The 19,481-nt window shown below is 36.0% G+C and overlaps 1 protein-coding gene across 1 annotated transcript in view; it reads left to right on the forward strand.

Annotated features, from left to right (window-relative positions):
- PITPNC1 (phosphatidylinositol transfer protein cytoplasmic 1) overlaps nucleotides 1–17,742 on the forward strand; it is an 84,444-nt gene extending 66,702 nt beyond the window's left edge. Inside the window, exons 6-10 of the mRNA XM_072025627.1 lie at nucleotides 180–275; nucleotides 8,748–8,903; nucleotides 9,638–9,701; nucleotides 13,108–13,226; nucleotides 16,600–17,742. Coding sequence (XP_071881728.1) covers nucleotides 180–275; nucleotides 8,748–8,903; nucleotides 9,638–9,701; nucleotides 13,108–13,226; nucleotides 16,600–16,605 — 441 coding nt within the window. The 3' untranslated portion in view covers nucleotides 16,606–17,742. The remainder of the gene's footprint in view (nucleotides 1–179; nucleotides 276–8,747; nucleotides 8,904–9,637; nucleotides 9,702–13,107; nucleotides 13,227–16,599) is intronic.
- The last annotated feature ends 1,739 nt before the right edge of the window (nucleotides 17,743–19,481 follow it).

The following is a 19,481-nucleotide window of genomic DNA, read 5'->3' on the forward strand; positions in this document are numbered from 1 at the left end:
CTTTCCTTTGCCTGCTTGCATACACTGGCACCAGCCCTAGGCTAGAGAATGTGACTGTGTCCCACAGGCAGGTTAGTGTTTCATTGCGCGAGTTATCAAAAATGCCTTTTAACCCTCATTCCAGGTGTGTTTTATAAGTACGTTGTTCTGTTAGTATCATGTTTCTTTAACTCTTGCAGATTTTTGACAATGAAGCTAAAGATCTGGAACGAGAAGTCTGCTTTATTGATATTGCCAGTGATGAAATTCCTGAGCGCTATTACAAAGAATCAGAGGTAAGAGACAACTTGATTGTGAAATGATGAAGGGAATGTAAGAGGCTGCAGTAAAGCCTTGATAGGAATCAAAACAATTTTACTTTGATATGAAATTATGGTGGTCACTAGAATTTTAAAAGCTTTTGATTAAATGGGAAGCTGATAGCAACCTCTCTATCTAGATTGCTTGGCACTTTCTTTTACAGATGACTCCAACTTTTTGAATTGCTTTTATATCCTTATCAGTTTGTGTCCTTTTCATTCAAAATACAAAAGATTTTTCTTTGAATTGGGAAGCTCGTTTAATTGTTTGCAGATCTGAGCAGTTTTAAACATTACTGGTTTCTTTATCCACATCCCACCCCAAGAAAGAAGATGTGAAGTGTCTAAGCCTGAGGCAAAGGACAAATATGCTGCAGTGAGAATAGGGCTGATGCGCAGTTGCTCAGGGGCAACCATGACGTGAGACCAAGAGGGACTGAAGCATACTACCTAATGTAATAAATCTGCTAAAAAGTATCAATGGCAAGCAGACGCATTCGCTGTTCTAAAATTTCCCTGAAAATTGCTCCCATGTATATTTGATTGTTTGTCTGTTTCTTTGGGGTCAATGCAATTAACTATTCTGAACTCAGTAACAACCATGCAAACGAAGATGTGGTCTTAATGTTTTGACATCAGACGTAAAAAACGATGGTTCAGAATGAGTAACTAGAGAGAAGTGATCAGATCTATGCTTGCATTTCATTTTGGAGATATGATTTGCCTCTGGAGCCAAGTATATATTCATAGCTGGCAATGAGTATGGCAGCTGTTTGACTATACAAAGTGAGACTACACAGTCATTTTTAGGATAGAAAATTAAGACTTGCCAATGAATATATTTTTATACCATAGGAGACATGCTTTTCAGACTTAAGAAGTCAGGTGCTTGTTGTCTTCTATTTATAGATCCTATTTGAAATTTTATGTCCCGGTCATAAAATAAAATTGGGTCTACGGTAGAATGAAAAGTAATTTTATTAGTTTCCTTGTGTAATAAAACCAGTCTGTTACATACCAAAAATTATGTAACACCTCATGAAGCAGCTTATTGGTCCCATCACCTTATCTGAACTCCATGATTGTCCGGTTCCATTTAGGAATGATTGCTGTTATTGAACGTATCAGTATTTGACCATGTTTTAAAGAAATCATGGAAGATTTTTCATTTTAGTGTGTGCACTTCCACAAATTGTAAACATGATGGTAACATCTAGTCTTTCAGCTTTCCCATTTTTTGGAGCTAACTATTAAACATAATTTTCATATGATTAATCTCATGATATACAAAACCAGCTTCATCTTAGGTGAGAAAAGAGTTTGAATCCGTGTTGTATTTCAAAGACAAATCTAGAGACCTTATTCAAAGCAAAATGGAATCTTTTTTATGGTTTTAAACAACAAAAATAGACCAGCATCTGTTGTTTTTTCTGTACCGATGGATGACTTATATGTTGGCTTCCAAATTCTGTTTCAGAATTCCTACAAAATGAGAACACCTTAGCATTTAACTGTGCACATACTGTAATTGATAATTGAATTAATAATAGCTGAATTCAGTGAATTCCAAAGTTTACAAACTCTGTATTTTATGCTAACATATGATGAACATGAAGCCAAGTTCCCATTCCTGCTGAGGTCTCTTACATAATTTAGGAACTATAAAAATATTTTTAATGTTTGTAAATGTAATTTCTGTCTGTTTTCAATCATAACAGTATTAAAAAAGTAACTATATATAAACGAGAAATGGTCTGTGTTTTCTAAATAACAGTTTCAGATATAATTAAAAGGTATTTTAATTACACTAATAACAATAATTTAGCTGGTTTTACATCACTTAATCTGAATTGATACTAAGGTTAAAGATTAAAAGTGAAGTACAATCCTCAGGATTAAGAAATAGATCCGACTGGATAAGTGTTCTGACTCTGATCCAGAAAGAGCAATGAGAATGATTTAAATTCAGGCATGTCAGTAATCTCTTCATTTCAATGGCTCTTTCACATGCTTAAAATTAAACAAGTTCTGTATCAGGGTCAGCATACTTACAGAAATAATCCTTAAATTTCTTTTATATCCTGATTAAAATGCGTCCCTCTTCAATTTAAAATATACTTGTTTTTAATGGCAACTTTCATTGTCTAACAGTATTACTCGTATATTGGAGAAGTAGCTTAAATAATTTAAACCTTTTGTACACTACTTAACCTGCTTGGGTTTTGTTAATAAGCCTACATATAGAGGTGGCTTTCTGATATGATCAAGCAGTACTAATTACACAGTTGCAATTAAGCTAGTATTTGTGATTTCAGTTATTTTTAGCTTTAAAGCGTTCACTTGTCCTTGGTAAGCTGTTTGTGTCAAAATCTTAAATTTTTCATTCCTTTCTACATTTTGACTGCAACCTTTCTTTGCACTTGTGCATCAAATTATTCACTGATTAACTTCACAACTAACTTCAGCAGTTTTAGCGTTTTATTTATATAATCAAATGATATGGTTGTGTATATATTGCACAGATATCATTAATAGAAGCAATAATATTGGAGTTACCACTGAAGGCTTCATGAGATATCCAAGGGACCCAAAGCATCAGACATTGAAAAGTCAAAATGTAGTTAGCTGGAGGCTTAAGAAGGGTTGTCATTGCATTAAGGAACATTTTGAAGGAACCTCTGCCAATAATACTGAGTGATCTCGACCAGAATCACTTAAGTGATTTGAACACCCTTAAGAGTGGAGGGCTTATCTGTCAGTGCATGCACAAAGGACTTAAATCACAATGTGGATAATGATTCAGAAGACAGTTTTGTAAGCTATTACAGACATGTACAGAGTCCAGCTCTGTCCTCTATGGAAGCATTTTTAGAAGACTGCAGGAGGTGTAACTGCAGGAATTCTGGATATCCCAAAGCAGATAATGCTTGTTAATTTTAACTTAATGACCATCTATGAACCTCATTGGTAAGTGACCCCCAGAGTCCTTACCACTGCTCCTACACCATAAATGTAGCTTTTTTATAAACATGGACCTAAAACCCCTTAATGTTTTAAGATGTTTAAAAGTAGGGTTCTAAAGTGACAAAGCTTAAATCTAGATCTAAGCTAATAGGTGTGCCTGTTTTTCTATAAAAAGTCATACATTTCCAAATCTGAATGAACGTGTTACATTGAAAATAGAATTATATCTTTATAAAGAAAGTACAATCCTACAGGTAAGAGGATCTGTCTTATTTCCTTGTGACTTTACTATCAATGAGTAAGTATCGCCAGCCATCACATATTCCCCATATAGGCATGTATATTTATCTAAATTATAGAAAAGAACAAAACTGAGCTGTGCTGAAGGGTGAGGGCCTCAAGTGAATCATTCACTGAAATGAAACATTTACTGTAGATATGAGATACTGAGCAAAATGTTCTTTGCCGCTATATTCAAGTTCTCAGAATTAGCAGTGCTTCATTTCCTGTTTATAACAAAGCAGTTGAGTTGGACACATGGAATAAACTTTTTAAGCTACCTCCAAATAGAAAGATTTTGTGCAGCTGCTGCAGTTTCCTTCTTCAATTGCTGCCTTTTTTTGACTTTATCACAGCTGCACTGTAGTAGGTCCGGCTTTCTACTGTCCAGGTTGAATCTGTCACATTCTGAATCCATCACATGCCTTATCCAGAAAACTCTGATGGTTGAAATAATGCAGCTGCCTCAGCTCCCACAGTGAGTGCATGTAGCTTTCAGTACCATAGTTCAGTACAGGACATAAAAACAAATGAAAATACCCTTTTACTTACTAAAGTCAGCTGTGAGCTCACATAAAGGCTGACTGGATTATCATAATTTAACACCTCAGAACTGTCCCTGTATTTATAATTCTTTAAGTATTTAGCTGGCTCTTCCAGAAAACACATTTTTTATGGAAATTCAAAAAGAGAAAAAAAATGTGTTTTAAAAATTACTCCAAATAAATCTCTATAGTAGCGTCTTAACATCAACAAAGCTTTCCAGAGCACTAGGCTAAGTAAGCTAAAATCCAAAACCTAGCAACTAGAGTTGACGGTGAAATGCCAGATCCCATGTATTAAAACCATGAAGGATTGGTTCTGAAATTCAAGATCAAACAAATTGGTTTTCAGCTTAAACAGGGAAGAAAAAAAAAAAAAAAAAAGCATACTGGTGGAATATATTTCAATAGGAGTCTGAAAAAAATGAATCCATGCATGAGAAGGAAGGCTGGAAGAATCTTTTTCTGGGGGCATTTGGATACCATCCAGTAAGAGAATAGGATGTATGGCGTAAGCACAATGCACTTTCACCTGTGGAGACCATATGCAGCTTGAGGATCTTTTCAGTGCTAAAATGACCATACAAACAGCAAGTCATTTTTGAGACAGACCAGTCATGAGATGAGCAAGGTGTCTCATACACCTTCCACCTTACAGACAAAGGGAGGGCGGTCCTATTAGCAGCAGAATAGTATGGAATCTTCAAATCATGCCTGATACCATGGCATAGTTAAGGGAAAGTATACATATTAAGATTTGGAAGTTACATTCCTATAAGCAACAAAAGTGTTTAATTATTTCACTTCAAGTGAAAAATAACATTTCAGAATTAAATCTGAAAAGGCCTTACAACAAGCCAGTGCTGAATTTTCACATCAGTGCTTGCCTCCTGGAGCAGGGGTTACAGTTCCACATCTGATGACAATGATGTCTGCAGTCCGTGGGGTACACTAAGTAAATAAATGCTAAATACAAAATAATGGGATCTCCGACTGTAAGTGTGCTGACTTGGGATCTGACAGATGTGACCTAAGTAAGAAACACGGGGAGAGTGCCATGTTTGGAACCGTACCCATCCCACTGCGGCTTTTACTTAATTTTGCTGTAGTTTTATATTTTATTCTCAAATAAGCCCAGCTCACAGGTAATGATGTTTCTGCTATGTTAGCAGAAGTGCTATTTTTAAATCACTCTGCACCTGGCAATAATGTATTACAAATACAGAGTAGGTTTTACTCCTCTTTAGCAAAAGGATTTGCCAGATGGGCTTTCCTAATAAATTGGGTCTGATAAAAGCACAGGAAGGTTATTTAAACAAAAAAGATTTTTGCTATGCCATTACATTTAAAACAGATTGAGGATTTTGCCAGTAGACAAATTAAGAGGAAAATAGTGAACAGAGGCAGTGTTCTTTGGATGATGGGTTCTATAGAAAGGAAGGCATGGGTGGCAAAAATAAGGTACACATAAAATAGATGACCTAAATAATAACATGAATACGGTTTCAGATGTAGGATCAGCTTGCCTGGTTTCCAGTCACTGATAGAAGTTTTTCAGGCTTCTGTTTGCCATGATTCATGGCCTAGAGAGTATGCTTCTTTATTTCAGCCTGGTGCCTCTGGCATGTGTTAGGCAAATTGCTGTACCTTTCACAGGCAAAAAAAAAGGAAAATCCTTGATCTGGTATGGGGACTGCTCAGCGCTTGCTCCAGGACCTGGAGAGATGTGGGCATGATGCAGGAATCTAATTTGTCCTACCTGACTAATCTAATCAGCTGCAACATGAAGGTCAGGAGGAGGAGCAGTGCTGTGTACTGGTACTTTTTTCTACTTACATTTAATAAAAAAATATCATCACTGCTTCATTTTTTTTTAGAAGAACCTGATGTGCCTAATTGCAGAAAGGGTTCTGTGCTGTGAATCTTAATCTGAGATTTCAAAGCAGTGAGTTAGGCATTTAAAATCCTTCTGGGTTGTGGCATTCACATCAATGTTCTCATTGATTTCAATGGGATCAGATGCTGAAGAGTATAACATTAGCAGTCCTGGTCACACCAAAGGTCTTTCTGGCTTGGGATGCTCCCTGTGGCTGTGACGAACAGCAGAGGCCAAATAAAGGTTTAAATATAAGGAAACACATGGAAATTCTTCCTCTAAATACTTTCTCACATAAACCATAGCACAAGCAACTCCTGAGCAAGAATTAGCATCTTTCTAAAATAATCTGAGACTGTAAGTACCTAATTTTTTTTAGCATCTGGGTAAAACAGCCAGTGATATTAATTTTACTTAGGGCAACTCACCGCTGTAAAACATTTATGCCCTTTGAATTGATGACGAAGAGATTAAACTCTCATGTTCACTTTGCTTAATGTGGCTGTGTGTCTCACATTGCACTTCTCAGCTTATACACAGCCTTCACATACTGCTCCCAGTGAACCAGGTTTTAACTCACCCAGGCAAGCACACAGTAACGTCTTTAACACACTGAACTTTCATACAGCAGTCTGGAAATCTGTTTCTCGGATTCTTTTCTTTCTCCTGGCTTCCATTCATCAGTCTACAATTTTGTAGTACCAATATGTTAACGTTTTCAGAAAGGCAGGCAGTCCCATTAAAGCTATTAGATACAAGTTGCCTATACTGTCCATCATTGCCTGGCTCTTTGCTTGAAGCTGTCCAGCCAATTTGTGACTACACAGCATGTCCTTCAAGAAAAATGGACGTGATTAAGGGAAGTAAAAGTGCCATCTCTGGGCACTCTTAAAAGCGTTTGGAACTAGGAGTGATGTCATGGGTGAACTGCATTACAGTAAATGGATTGTTTGGGGGCCACCAATTTAAAAAGGATTTCCATTATGAATCCACTTGTCTTCTGGGTTTACCTTATTAAATTAATTAATAAATAAGCAAACAAACTAAAACCAAGGGTTGTTGCGGTTTGAACAAGACACAAGTCTTATCTATGACTGAGCAGTCCTGCAGCGTAGCTGTTCATTATTTAATTTTTATTTAAGGATTTTGAAAGTTTGGTAGCAACTCAAATTCATTACATTAATCTCTTTGGACTGTATTGAAGTTACTCCATTATGGATCTGATTATCACTGAACCGACATAAAAGTATCCCCGCATAACACTCAGTATTATTAAAGGGTGATCCAGAGTGCTTAATCAAGACAATGGCTTCATCCCACCAGTGTATGTGTATGTAAGAAACAGCAGACCATCCTTACATAAAATTACTATTTTCTTTTGATTTTCCTTTTTAGAAATACTTATTTTATACTGCAGTATTTTGCGGGAATATTTAAAATGATACTTTCTTCAATCTATTTCTTTACTTATGGAACCATCTATTAGAATTTTACATCTTAGTTCTTTTTACTTTATTATTATTATAGTGCTTGCTTCAGGCAGTAATCAGCTATAAAACAGCTCTTTCAACCAGAAAATATCTAGATCAATCTGAGGTCAAGCTTTATTGAGTGCGAAGAATGGCAACAGCATGTGACTATGAGTTGTGATATACAGTGGTATGTTGCTATGATATATGATGATGCTGAATTGTTTTTTATGGTGATTTAACTTTGAAACTTTATTATACTGCAAGTTTAAAGTTTCTATTTAGAAAAAGAACATGTCAGCAATAAAAGCAATGACTTTCACAGAGAAGGAAGCCTGTCACCTCATTAGAACTTTGTAAATAAGCTTTAATGACAGAGCTTCAGTTTATGGAAAAAAAAAATAAAAATAAAAATAAAACAGAAGCCAAGTCAGGAGACAACTGCACACACTAGAAAAAAGGAATGGTGCTGAATGGTATGTATGGTATGGAAGATCACAATGGAAAGAAGAAATTAAAATCCCAGTAGCCTTATTGATTTGTTAGTTTTTTTTTCTGATCATCTTCCATTGAGCACATAATTAAAGCATACTTAGATAAATGTTTAACAGCTTTTCTAATAAAGGATGAATTTAAAAGAGCTTCCCAGATCTCAGCTTTAGGCAAGGCAACACAGGTGAACACTGGTAGATTTTACAGTTGGTTAAAGACAGCCAGTGTTGAAATCAGTGCTTCATAGTTTTGCCCAAAAGCATCATAACTCAGTTGTAAATAGAAATAGCCAAATTGGAGATTCATACTTAGCCAGCAATCTAGATATACAAGTTCACTTAAAATTGCAAAATATCAGCCAGGGTCGCATCAGTGTTGATGCGTCAAAGCTTAAACTGGACATGATCTCATGAAGACAAGCATGGATAAAAAGCACCTGTAAGTCACACCGGGGGAGCAGTGTAAAAACAAGTCCTAAAGAAACAACATTGCTTCATTGCTTCCAAAGGCCGTAAGTGACACTTGGAGTGCATTGCATTGGAATGACTTGCAATAACATTTTTTCCTATAGTAGAAAATGTCCTAGATCAAATGAGCTCCAAAGTAGCTTCCAAGAATGCCATCAATTCACTGGCATAAAAGACAGGCATAAAAGACAGGATTGGACGTTATTATAGCCTGGCGCTCATTTAAGCCCATTTCATTTTACTTTTTCGTGATGTTTATTAGTGTTTTCATATTTTATATCTTACCAAAACATTTACTTTAGCAGACAGACAAAGAAGACTTCTCCAGGATTTCTGAGTATATTTGCTTTGTTTTGCAGGATCCTAAATATTTCAAGTCACAGAAGACTGGAAGAGGCCAATTAAAAGAAGGCTGGAGAGAGACCCATCAGCCAATTATGTGTTCCTACAAACTTGTGACTGTGAAATTTGAAGTCTGGGGACTTCAAACCAGAGTAGAACAATTTGTACATAAGGTCAGTGAAACAAGAGCTGTTTCTTATCCTTCACGTAAGCAGAACTTGAGTACTATCCTGCACAGGAATATAACTGTGACTATGTTGGAGGTAGGAGGCTTAGCTGAATCTCTCTCAAGGTCTGAGAGATCTGGAGCAAATCCAAAGAGTTCATCTCTGAGTGTAAACTTGACAAAGCCTGGAGTTACTTGGGTCTAAGGCTGAGAAAAAATATCAGTAATATTTTCAGTGCTGTGATAAATATATGACCTAAAGGATTTGTGAGTATAAATGAGTAATGTACAAGTTGCAATGATGTACAGTGTTTCTTACAGATAGTGGGAGAGCTTTCCAATCAGTCTAGTAAAAAATGAATTACTGAATGGCACAACAGGCAAATGATAATACTTTTCAGAGGGTTGACTTTCTACTCATCCAAAGAATTAATAAGGAAAAGGAAGAGTTCCAGTCTGTTTTCCCAAAGATTATGAGATTCAGTACATATTCCCAAATGGCTTCCCATGCTAGTCAAAGCCACGCTGATGTGATCCAGCGTTGGCAGTAGTTCCGTTGTGAGTGGGAGGTTGGACTACAAGACCTTCAGAGCCAGGATGTCTGATTCTCTAGGGTATGTCTTCTTAGAGATAAAACTGACAGAATATTTTTCACATTAAATCTTGTTGAAAGTCAACACTGTCACTTTCCTAAAATGTTTTGTTGCTGCAAAGATATTTAACCTTTTCCTTGTTTCACAGGTGGTCAGAGATATACTATTGATCGGTCACCGGCAGGCATTTGCCTGGGTTGATGAGTGGTATGGTAAGTGTTCTCCAAATTGAGCTCTTTGAGATAAAAAGCGTATCACAATTAACAATTTTCCATTTGCTTTCATAGACCATCAGGTCCTAGCATAAGTTGTTCATGAAAGAGACAGAAATACGTTCAGTTTCTCTGGAACATACGGAGTTCATTTATGGCAGGTTCTTTGCTAGCAAGGATAGATTGTATTTTTGGCAGCTGGTAGGCATCATACAGGGATGCCTCTATATCCCATGCATCTCAGAGTATACATCAGTCCAGTCATCCTGCACTGTAGGCAGATAGAAGCTCTTGTCTCTGCCAAGAGTCATCTATATGGAGAGCTGCATGCAGGTTTTATTAAAGCTTCTTATTAATAATTTCCATACTGCAAACTCCTAGGGCCTCTGATCTAACACATTTTCAGCTTTTTATGAAGGTTTTAAAGTGATAATATGGATTGCAATAACGGAAAGATAGAACTCTAATGTCCTTTCTGAAAAATGAATATAAATAAAAAACCCTCTGGGTCTGATTGAACAGCAGCTGCATGCAAAAACTGTTCTGAATCCATGCACCAGCTGTAGTATTGGGCATAAGTTCACAGGGTTTGTCCTTTGTACGTGTATTTTCAGTAAGATAAAACCATAATCATAGATAGTTGTAGAAGATAAAATATCCATCTAACATATAATAGTTATTTGGGAATATAAATATCTTTGAGAATATCTTATAAATTGAATAGTGCATGAAAAAGCTTGTGCCGTAATGATTATAAAAATAGTGAAATCTACTAATATATATATTACTTCTGTTGTGTAGCCATAAACTAATGCAGTAATTTTATACCCAGTAAGGAAGACTTCCAAGAGCTTTTTTTAAGTTTATATATTTATATATTTATATATATATATAAATTTCTTACCTGAAATGTAGTGATCTACTATTTTCCTGTACAAAATGAAGTCTCCTGTGTGTGTGCATTCATAAGGATAAAGACTTTTGAGAACAGTAGTTACCTGACTAGACTATACTTCTGCTGTTTATTCCCCAAAACAGAAAAAAAAATAGAGATTAAATTTTTTCCCTGGGTAGATCACTTAAGATGTTTTCTAAATTGACTTTTTGACAGCTGATTTAAATTGATTCAGTTATTTTTCAGAACAGATGCAGTTGTGTTGACTTTTCTTACAAAATGTAATAGTTTCTATAACATTAGAACCATGACTGATTTTAATATGTACTGTTCTGACTTTATGTATAAAATAATCAAAGAAAACAAAGAAACTTTAACTGATGACTTTAAATAAAGAAGCCTGACTTCACACAATAATTGAGCCCAGAAATTTGCCCCCAGAATACCTCTTAAAGACAAGACAAAGTAACAGTACTGAGAAGCCAAGAGTGATCTGCACTTTAGCAGAGCTTTTGATAAAAATGACAACAGAGTAATCATGAAATTAAACACATGGAATAGTTTTGGCACAAAAATATTTAGCCACAGATTCTTAACTCTTAATATACCCTGTCAAAAATACTGCTTCTACAAACAAAATACCTCAGTACACAATTATCTGTGGATTTTTACTGTCATGATGTGTCTTATTAAATAATATATTGTAATTTTAGTATGTACTTGTCAGGTGAAGTACAAAACCTAAAAAATCTTGGCTTTCTAAAATAGATATGAATAAAGATTAAATATATAGCAAGGCTTACAAAAGAAGAAGAAAAGAAAGTGCAGAATGTTAATTTAGGTAACTCTCTGTGCTGTCTACTGCCTTTATAGCTCTGCAGTGTTCTGAGAATAGCAGGTGGTAAGACTTGCTGACTAGAACCGAGTATTTCATTATCTTTTTAAAGAGTCTGCTTGCCGTAAATTATTACCTTTTCAATTTAAAGTTTGAGAAAGACTGAGATGGTGCAAGTCAGCTAAACTGAATCAAGTAACCAGTATATTAAAATCAGTTATCAAGCATACTGTTACTGATATTACTGATTGATTACTCTTACTGCTACTGTAAGTATGAATGTGTCTTGTTTAATAAACCGGATTTAGCTTTATTAAGAAAAGTCTACTTTCAGAATGTTAGTTACTAATAAAGAGCATGTTCTTTGCTTGGCAAAATGCATCTTAGCATGTTATCTACATGGCTTATCAGCTCGTCTTCCATTCCAGACAACAGGGGAAAAAAAAAAATAAGTTGAAAGAGTATGTTAGTGGAATTCCTTGTTTTATATTGGTCAAAATTTTAGATTGCACTCCATTTTCACTGATGAAGTATTACAGCATGCTACTAATATAACAGCTGAAGTTATATCTTTCCTTAAGAGCTGTCTCATAAAATGCATCACGACCCACATATTGCATAACAAGAAGTGCTGTGATATAAAGTGCACAAATCCAAATGGCACATAATCAACTTGAGAAAAACAATAGCCTCAAGAACAGAACCATGGCGTACATTACCAAAAATGGTACACATTTCCAAGTGTACTGTGCTAGTAAAGTGGTATTTAAATTGTATGTATAAAAGGTTGATGTCTATTTTCATGAAGCTCCGTAATTATGAAATAATTGCAAAGAATGGACCAAAATTGTGACAGCCATTGTGTTCACTTATACCTTACTCACAAGTAAAATACTCAGAAGAGTAAGGTCACAAGTCAGCTAATTGGATTCTGAATGTTTTTACTAGAAGTATGATTTACGACAAAAACGTCTTTAAATCTTTAACGATTGCTTTGAGTTGCATAGCAAGCGTTTAACATACTACTTGCAAGTTGGACAACATCAGGCATGCCTAGACAATGATAAATGATCCTACCAGTAGAATTACCCTTATTTGTAAAGTATGTGTAATTTTTATAATGCATTAAATGGCTTGAGGCTACAAAGCTATTAACATATTCACTATTAATCCACTTTCTGGTGTAATTAAGTGTTAGCTTCTGGAATCTGAGGTGATGTGTGTTTTAACAGTAAAACTGTTTGCTGGTTTTGAGACACACTATGCAAAGATAATATAAAATCTTTTAGAAAGTTCCTGCAAAGGTAAGTAAATCTTTACAATATTTCTGTATCTGTCCTTTATTCTAAGGGATCTTCTAAAATCTTTTTAGAAGATCTTGGCTTTTGCCAAGGCCTGCACTTCAATACTTTTTTGCCTACCTTATGCTACACAGATTCTCCCAAACAATTTCCACTCCTTCCTGTTCTCTGACTCCCTTTGACTTAACCTTCTTACACCTTCCTTGGCTGATATAACTACCTTTATGAGTCAAATTTCATAAAGCTAGTTGCTCCATGCTTTTTTTAAATCCTTTTTGGCTTCTGCTGAAAGACTATGTACTCCTAGAACCTTCTTAAGAAATTAAGTTTGCATTGAATCAATGGAAAATGCCAACAATTTTGAACTTTTTACAGATATGACTATGGATGATGTTCGAGAATACGAGAAAAATATGCATGAAAAAACCAACATTAAAGTTTGCAACCAACATTCATCTACTGTGGATGAAATAGAGAGCCATGCCAAAGCAAGAGTATGTCAATTTTTAAAACATATTGCCCATCTTTAAGTAATATACCTGCACAGATCAGAGAAGAACAGCCAACTGATCTTGCTGATCAGTCAGTGGAATTTTTGGGCAATTTTGCCTCAACAGGAACAGAATCTTTCTCCATGAAGTGCAATCCTTTCTTTTGCACTGTAAACTGCCACTGATGTAAGAAAGGGTGGGGTTGGGCTCGCATACAAGTCCCTGTCTTCGGGGAAAACAAAATTCTCTAATTTGAGTTGGATGCATAAAGCAGTAGTTAAATGTCAGTTCTACGTTCTATATTTGAATAGTTAAAAAAAAAATAAAAATGCAAGAGTTCAGACTTCTTCAGTCAAAAAGCCAGGAACATGGAGAGTGGAAAATTTCTGTGGGAATAATAAAACTCTTTGCTTCACCAGGAAAGAAAGCTAATGACTTATTCACTAATTTTAATGTCATCATTGATTAGCTACCAACAAGGTGAGAAGAAATACTTTCAGAAGTATATACCAGCAATCTGTGAAAAAGGGCACATTGATGTGTAGGTGCTCTGATTCAGATTTTGGAAACCGTAAGAATGCAGGTTCCTAATTTAGGCACCTCAAGTGGATGCCTAACATTGGAAATTATTAGTATCTGCAAATAGAAAAGATGCAGTGATATTTGCTTCTAAAAATGTTATTGTTTCTTTGTTTCTGTGAACAGAGCAGAGATGGTTTTACTCAAGTAACAATTGTGGGGCACGGCCTGAAGTCCTAAATCCTTTGTTCTTAGTAAAAATTCTCACCAGTATGAGATGTTATCTACAGGGTAAACAGGAGGACAATTCTTGTGTTTGTTTTGCTGCAGTTCCTTGGCATCAAAGTTACTCCTTACCTGTTCAGTGAATAGACTTTGGCTCTACACTTCAGGATTTGGCTTTGTATGAAATTTGCCATCCTGAGTTTCCATGTGGCAAAATTACCATTGAGGTCAGGACAGAATTTGTCATTTATGAAAAAAAGAAAGAGCAGGGATATATTTCACAGTCTGAGCCTTCTAAGCTCAGGGCAAGGACTTGTTTTACTTGAGAGTATATCAGAATAGAGGTGAATTTAAGGTGAGTATAAGTTAAAAAGCAAAATTCAGCTGAAGGGATAATGAGTATTTCATGTCTGAATTTAAAATATACAGTCTTGGAGGATACCTTGTAGTAAGACTTCAATCAATTTTCACTTAAATGGCCAGTAAGCTGAGAAATCATCCTGTCTGGTTTCACTGTGATTCATTTAAGACAAGCTTTGTTTTATTTTATATAGGAGTCTTCAATCAAAAATAGCTGAGATAAATTCATGGTCTCCCTTTGCTGTTGGGGTGTTTTCAAACAGTTTGAGTTCAGAAAGACTACACACTGTTACAGAGCAAAATAGAGTGTAAATCAGCAAATCAGGTTCAAATCTATCTCCAACACAAGTAGGTGTTGGAGACACAGTTCCTCCTGTTTATTTAACAGACCACCTGTTTATTTCCACCACTTATCTCAGATTTGAAAAGAACTTGGTCCTCCCTCCTAATAACTGGCACTGGCACAGCTCTGTAGGCTGAAAAGGCCCCTGGAATGTAATCTGCAGTGAGGAGAGAAGGCAGCTGGCAACTTGCTTGGTTTTGTTTATTTAACATCATGTTGTAATACAACATAAAGCTTCTTCTACCTAACATCTGCAGCCAAGGCTACAGATGAATGCAGCTGGCTAATATTAAAAAGTATCGATGTACTGAAAATACATCATTTTGCCTTTTGTATGGTAAGCTCTATGGCCAGTCCCATGGCTCAGACACTCAGATATGCCAGAATTTTGTGTTGATTAAAATGCTAGTGTTTGTATTTCTGGGTTGGTTTTTTTGTTTGTTTGTTTGCTTGGGTTCCTTTTTGAGCTTTGAGGACTCGGAGAATCTATTAAATGCCTTAATGAAACTTGAATGAAACTGCTAAATTGTAGTCTTGAAAAGGAATGCCATATACCACAAGATTTACAAAGATGTCACACAAACTGACAACAATGGATGAGAAAGAGTAGAGAATGATAGCAGTAATGTCTTTATCATTTGCAGAACTTAGTTCTTTATTATTTGATTGTGAAGCATAAATTATCCATATCCTACCACACTCCCACGGGGTTTTAATCACATCTCCCAAAGATTTATTATGTTTTATAAAATAATTACCCAGAAAGAACTCAGAAGAAATATTACAGGGCAGATTCTCATGCGTTGGGAAGAAGGGGTTGTTGGTTTCTGTTTTGTCTTTGGTAGGAGTCAGCTCTTTCAATCAGTATTTTTCAGATACTGGATTTTGCTCTGTTCTACTTGGGGTAGTTTGAATATTTTGAGTTTAATTGTGTGATTCTTTCAAACACAGATTTACTGTGGTGTTCAGTGAAAACCATACAACTTATTTTAGTTGGTTTAGTGGACATCTTAGAGGCAATATAGGCATGAAGCAGCAGGTTTCAGAATGTCATACATATTATGTTTTTTTTCTCATGTTACCCATTTGCAGCAGATGTCATTCATTTAGGATTTTATCAAAAAAAAGTTTTGGACAGCTCAGTTTAGAAAACCTTATGCTGGGATTGCTCTGCCCTCTTGTGGGTTTCTACAGCACTGTGACACATTGGTCACCTGCATGAGAAGACTTTCACTACTTCTGAAACATCCTGTGGACCTGATTTTCCATAGCAAAGTGGCTTTGACATTTCATCTCATTTTGCCTGTTTTCCAGGGATGTTGGAAAATGTGTTGTGACTATCAGGTCTGAGGGAATTGTTTAGGCATTCTTAGTAGAAAAGCATAATGCCCCAGTTCTGTGCAAGCAATGGTAACTGGAAGTCACTGGAAGCTCTGTATGGGGAGAGAGAAGTTTTGATAATTGATAATTGATAATTGCAGTAGGGAAACAAACCAGTGCCAGGCATTTGTCAGTTTGTGTTCATAATGTAGACAAACAAAAAAAAGTCAGTTTTGTTTTGTTTGAAGTTCTGAAAAATTCTACTTGCTGACTGTGTATCTAAATATATTCTTTAATTGCCTGTGAAATGGCTTGACTTTTCCATCAGTTCCTGATATAGCACTCATTATTCAGTTCAGACACAGACCCAGATAGAAGAACCATTAGCACGTGCTTAATGTACTTCGTTTTCTTTACATTGGCCTTTTATTGTACTCCAGTCAATGCATTAAAATAAGATGGAATTCATATGGAGAATCATTGAATGATACGCATGATAAGAAATCACTTTCTGATTTGAAATTTGGTTGGAAGTAGTTTAACTGAGTTAATTAAATCATTTGAAATTATTCTAACATGTCATTTGTCTTTCTTTTCTTCTTATTGAAGACATGACAATGGATGAAGTCCGAGAGTTTGAACGAGCAACTCAGGAAGCTACCAACAAGAAAATTGGGATTTTTCCACCTGCAATAGCTATCTCTAACATTTCCATGCCTTCTTCAACCCGCAGTGCTCCATCTAGTGCTCCATCAACTCCTCTCTCCACAGATGCTCCCGAATTCCTAACAGTTCCCAAAGACCGGCCTCGAAAAAAGTCTGCTCCAGAAACGCTCACTCTTCCAGATCCAGAGAAAAAAAAACTTCAAATTAACTCAGCATGATTCCTCCTGATAAGCCATGTCTACCACAGCAAGAGTAACATAATACAGTTTCTAGAAAGGTCATGGTGGTTGGTTGGTGTTTGTTGGATTTTTTTTTTTGTTCGTGTTTTTTGTTTTTTGTTTTGTTTTGCTTCAGATAATCTCACTGTTGTGGAAAGATTGCTTCTTTCCTCAGGCTTGATCCTTAAAACCTTCAGAGAAGCGCATGCAAGAGAATGTAATTTATATATTCCTAAAGCAGTGTTCCAAGCCATATGGTGCATCTTACTGACCTACAATGAAATAGTCTGAGGAGAACCCTATAAAAGAAAATAAATCTTTCTGTAGCAGTATCTCTACGTACAAATCCACATCTAGGTCATAGCATTTATAATTAGGAATAGATGCTCAGTAAAGCTGCCAAGGACTTCTGAGGCAAATTTGTGCCAAGCAGAATGCAGGGTTAACTGGATAAAAAAGCTCCAATTTTCTTCTTTTATAACTGATTTTAAAATCCATCCTACTCTCAGGCTTTTCATGTATGTTCATAAACCTTTGACCTGCAATTCATTGTACGTGAACACCAACAGCAATCACTCAGATTCATATTTTGCTTAATATGACTCAGGATTTGGGGCCTAGCTAACAAACATGAAACTTTTCAAACCTAAAATATCACTGTATTGAAGCCCCAATTGTAATTAATTATACTGACTTTGAGGCCATTGAACTATTTCTATCTTGCACAGAATTTGTAAAAGAAACCACCTATTTCTTGTAGATAATGTATTTTAATAGCTTTCCTTTTGTGATCTCTTAAGTTCATATTGGTGTTCCAATGATGTTCCATGTACAAATTAAAAAAAAAAAAAAAAGAAAGAAAGAAAAAGCAGCTAAATTGAGCCAGTTGAGAGGGAAAACCAATGAATTTTGTCTTGTTCTCACTGAAAGAAGAGTGGTAGTTACCCTGTAAGACCTTGAATGTAAAGGAAAGAAAATACGAGATATCCTTTTTCTTTCCTGGCTCTCACCATTCCGAAACAGCACAATCTCTACTAACAAAAAGCTAGTTCCAGGCTTTACCACCGCCTTTAGGGAAGGAGTGAATAAAATAAGTCACTTGGAAAAGCAAATGAATCGTGGGGCTGTTCAGTCCATGTAGGGTGACAATAAGGAAACAGAAGACCTCCTGGTCTGCATGTGAAATCACTCTTCAATCTCAGGAATTAAAACTTAGAATGGATGCTTCCCAGAAGGGAAGTGTAGATTGAGGGGGGAAGAGAAAAATGAATTGCAAAAGTGTTCTCTTCCTTCCTTCTTTACTTTTCAAAATGTAAACTCAGTGAGAAACTTTCCCTCTGACCCCCATTTGGGGTACTTTGTTCTCTTTCATACAAATTGCTATTTAATTAATATCTATCTTGATGGGTAGCTGTAGTAGACATTAAATAAGCTGCTGTTCAATTCCCAGTGAATGATAGCTGTTACATGAATGATACGATCAAAGTGGGTGGTATTTTGTACCACTGGTGACGTGGTACATGGATAAAGAGAAGAGAGTCCTCCAGAGCTGAACTATCATTGAATATTGAACAATCAGTTTGGGGATGGCCTTTTACCTGTACAGGACGTTTGTGCCATCTTCTCAGCACAATGTAATGATTTGACTGGCTTAAATGCACTGAACTTCTCAATGGCTGTAGATCCAGTAGAAGTTATGTTGAATGTGTGGTATTTATAGGGTAGTTTTAGTAGCAGGAGAGGTAATTCCACTGTCAACCTGCACTGAGAACAAGTGTATATTTGATTAATAGTTAAAACCCTGTAGCTAGCAAAATCCAGAAGCTCTTTGTAGGTTAGCTATGGTCTGACTTCATGCTTCCTCCCACTTACTGTCCATGTTTTGCTTTGCGTTTCTTCCCAGAGTTTGTAATTCTGTGTAGTTAGTAAGCTGACAGGTGATGATTTTTTGTTTGAAAAAAAAAAAAAGCCGCTGTGATGCTGCAAACAAAACTTTATTGCATTAGTTTATGATTTCAGCTTTAAGAGTGTGCAAATTAAGTAATAATGAGTATAACTGGTCTAATCTTTATTATTTATTTAGTAGCAAGATTGAGACATTGGCAGAGAAGGGAAACCGTTTAAAAGATAAACTGTTGTTGGTTGTTTTTTATTTCCTGAATTTAACTATGTAGAAATAGTTTAGGTCTGCTCCACCTGATGCAAGTCTATTTTTCAATTAATTTGTTGTTTGTCAAAGGAAAAATTGCCCAGCTCTAGTTAGTCGTAATTTCCTTGTGCTTACGTGTTACTGTTTCTATAGAGGTTTTGGCATCTGGGTTTGTTACAGATTACTAGACCAAAGCAGTTATACCTTTACTCATGTTTAACTGATTCATTTCAAATCCCATGTGGATAGGATGATTATCACACCATGTAGGTTTGGGAGGTAAGGCATGTATGAAAATTATTAACATGCCTGAACAGGACACATCTTGTAGCTGTGTAACAGACATGTAGGAGAAAGACACTGATCGTGTCACAGAAAAAATGCCAGACCCATTAATGCTGTGTCCATCGGCATGTGCTGCTGCCGTAGTACTTCCACCAGGCAGTGCTGGTCTTGAG

This window comes from Anas platyrhynchos, chromosome 19 (assembly GCF_047663525.1).
Source record: "Anas platyrhynchos isolate ZD024472 breed Pekin duck chromosome 19, IASCAAS_PekinDuck_T2T, whole genome shotgun sequence".
In the NCBI taxonomy this organism is placed as follows: Eukaryota; Metazoa; Chordata; class Aves; order Anseriformes; family Anatidae; genus Anas; species Anas platyrhynchos.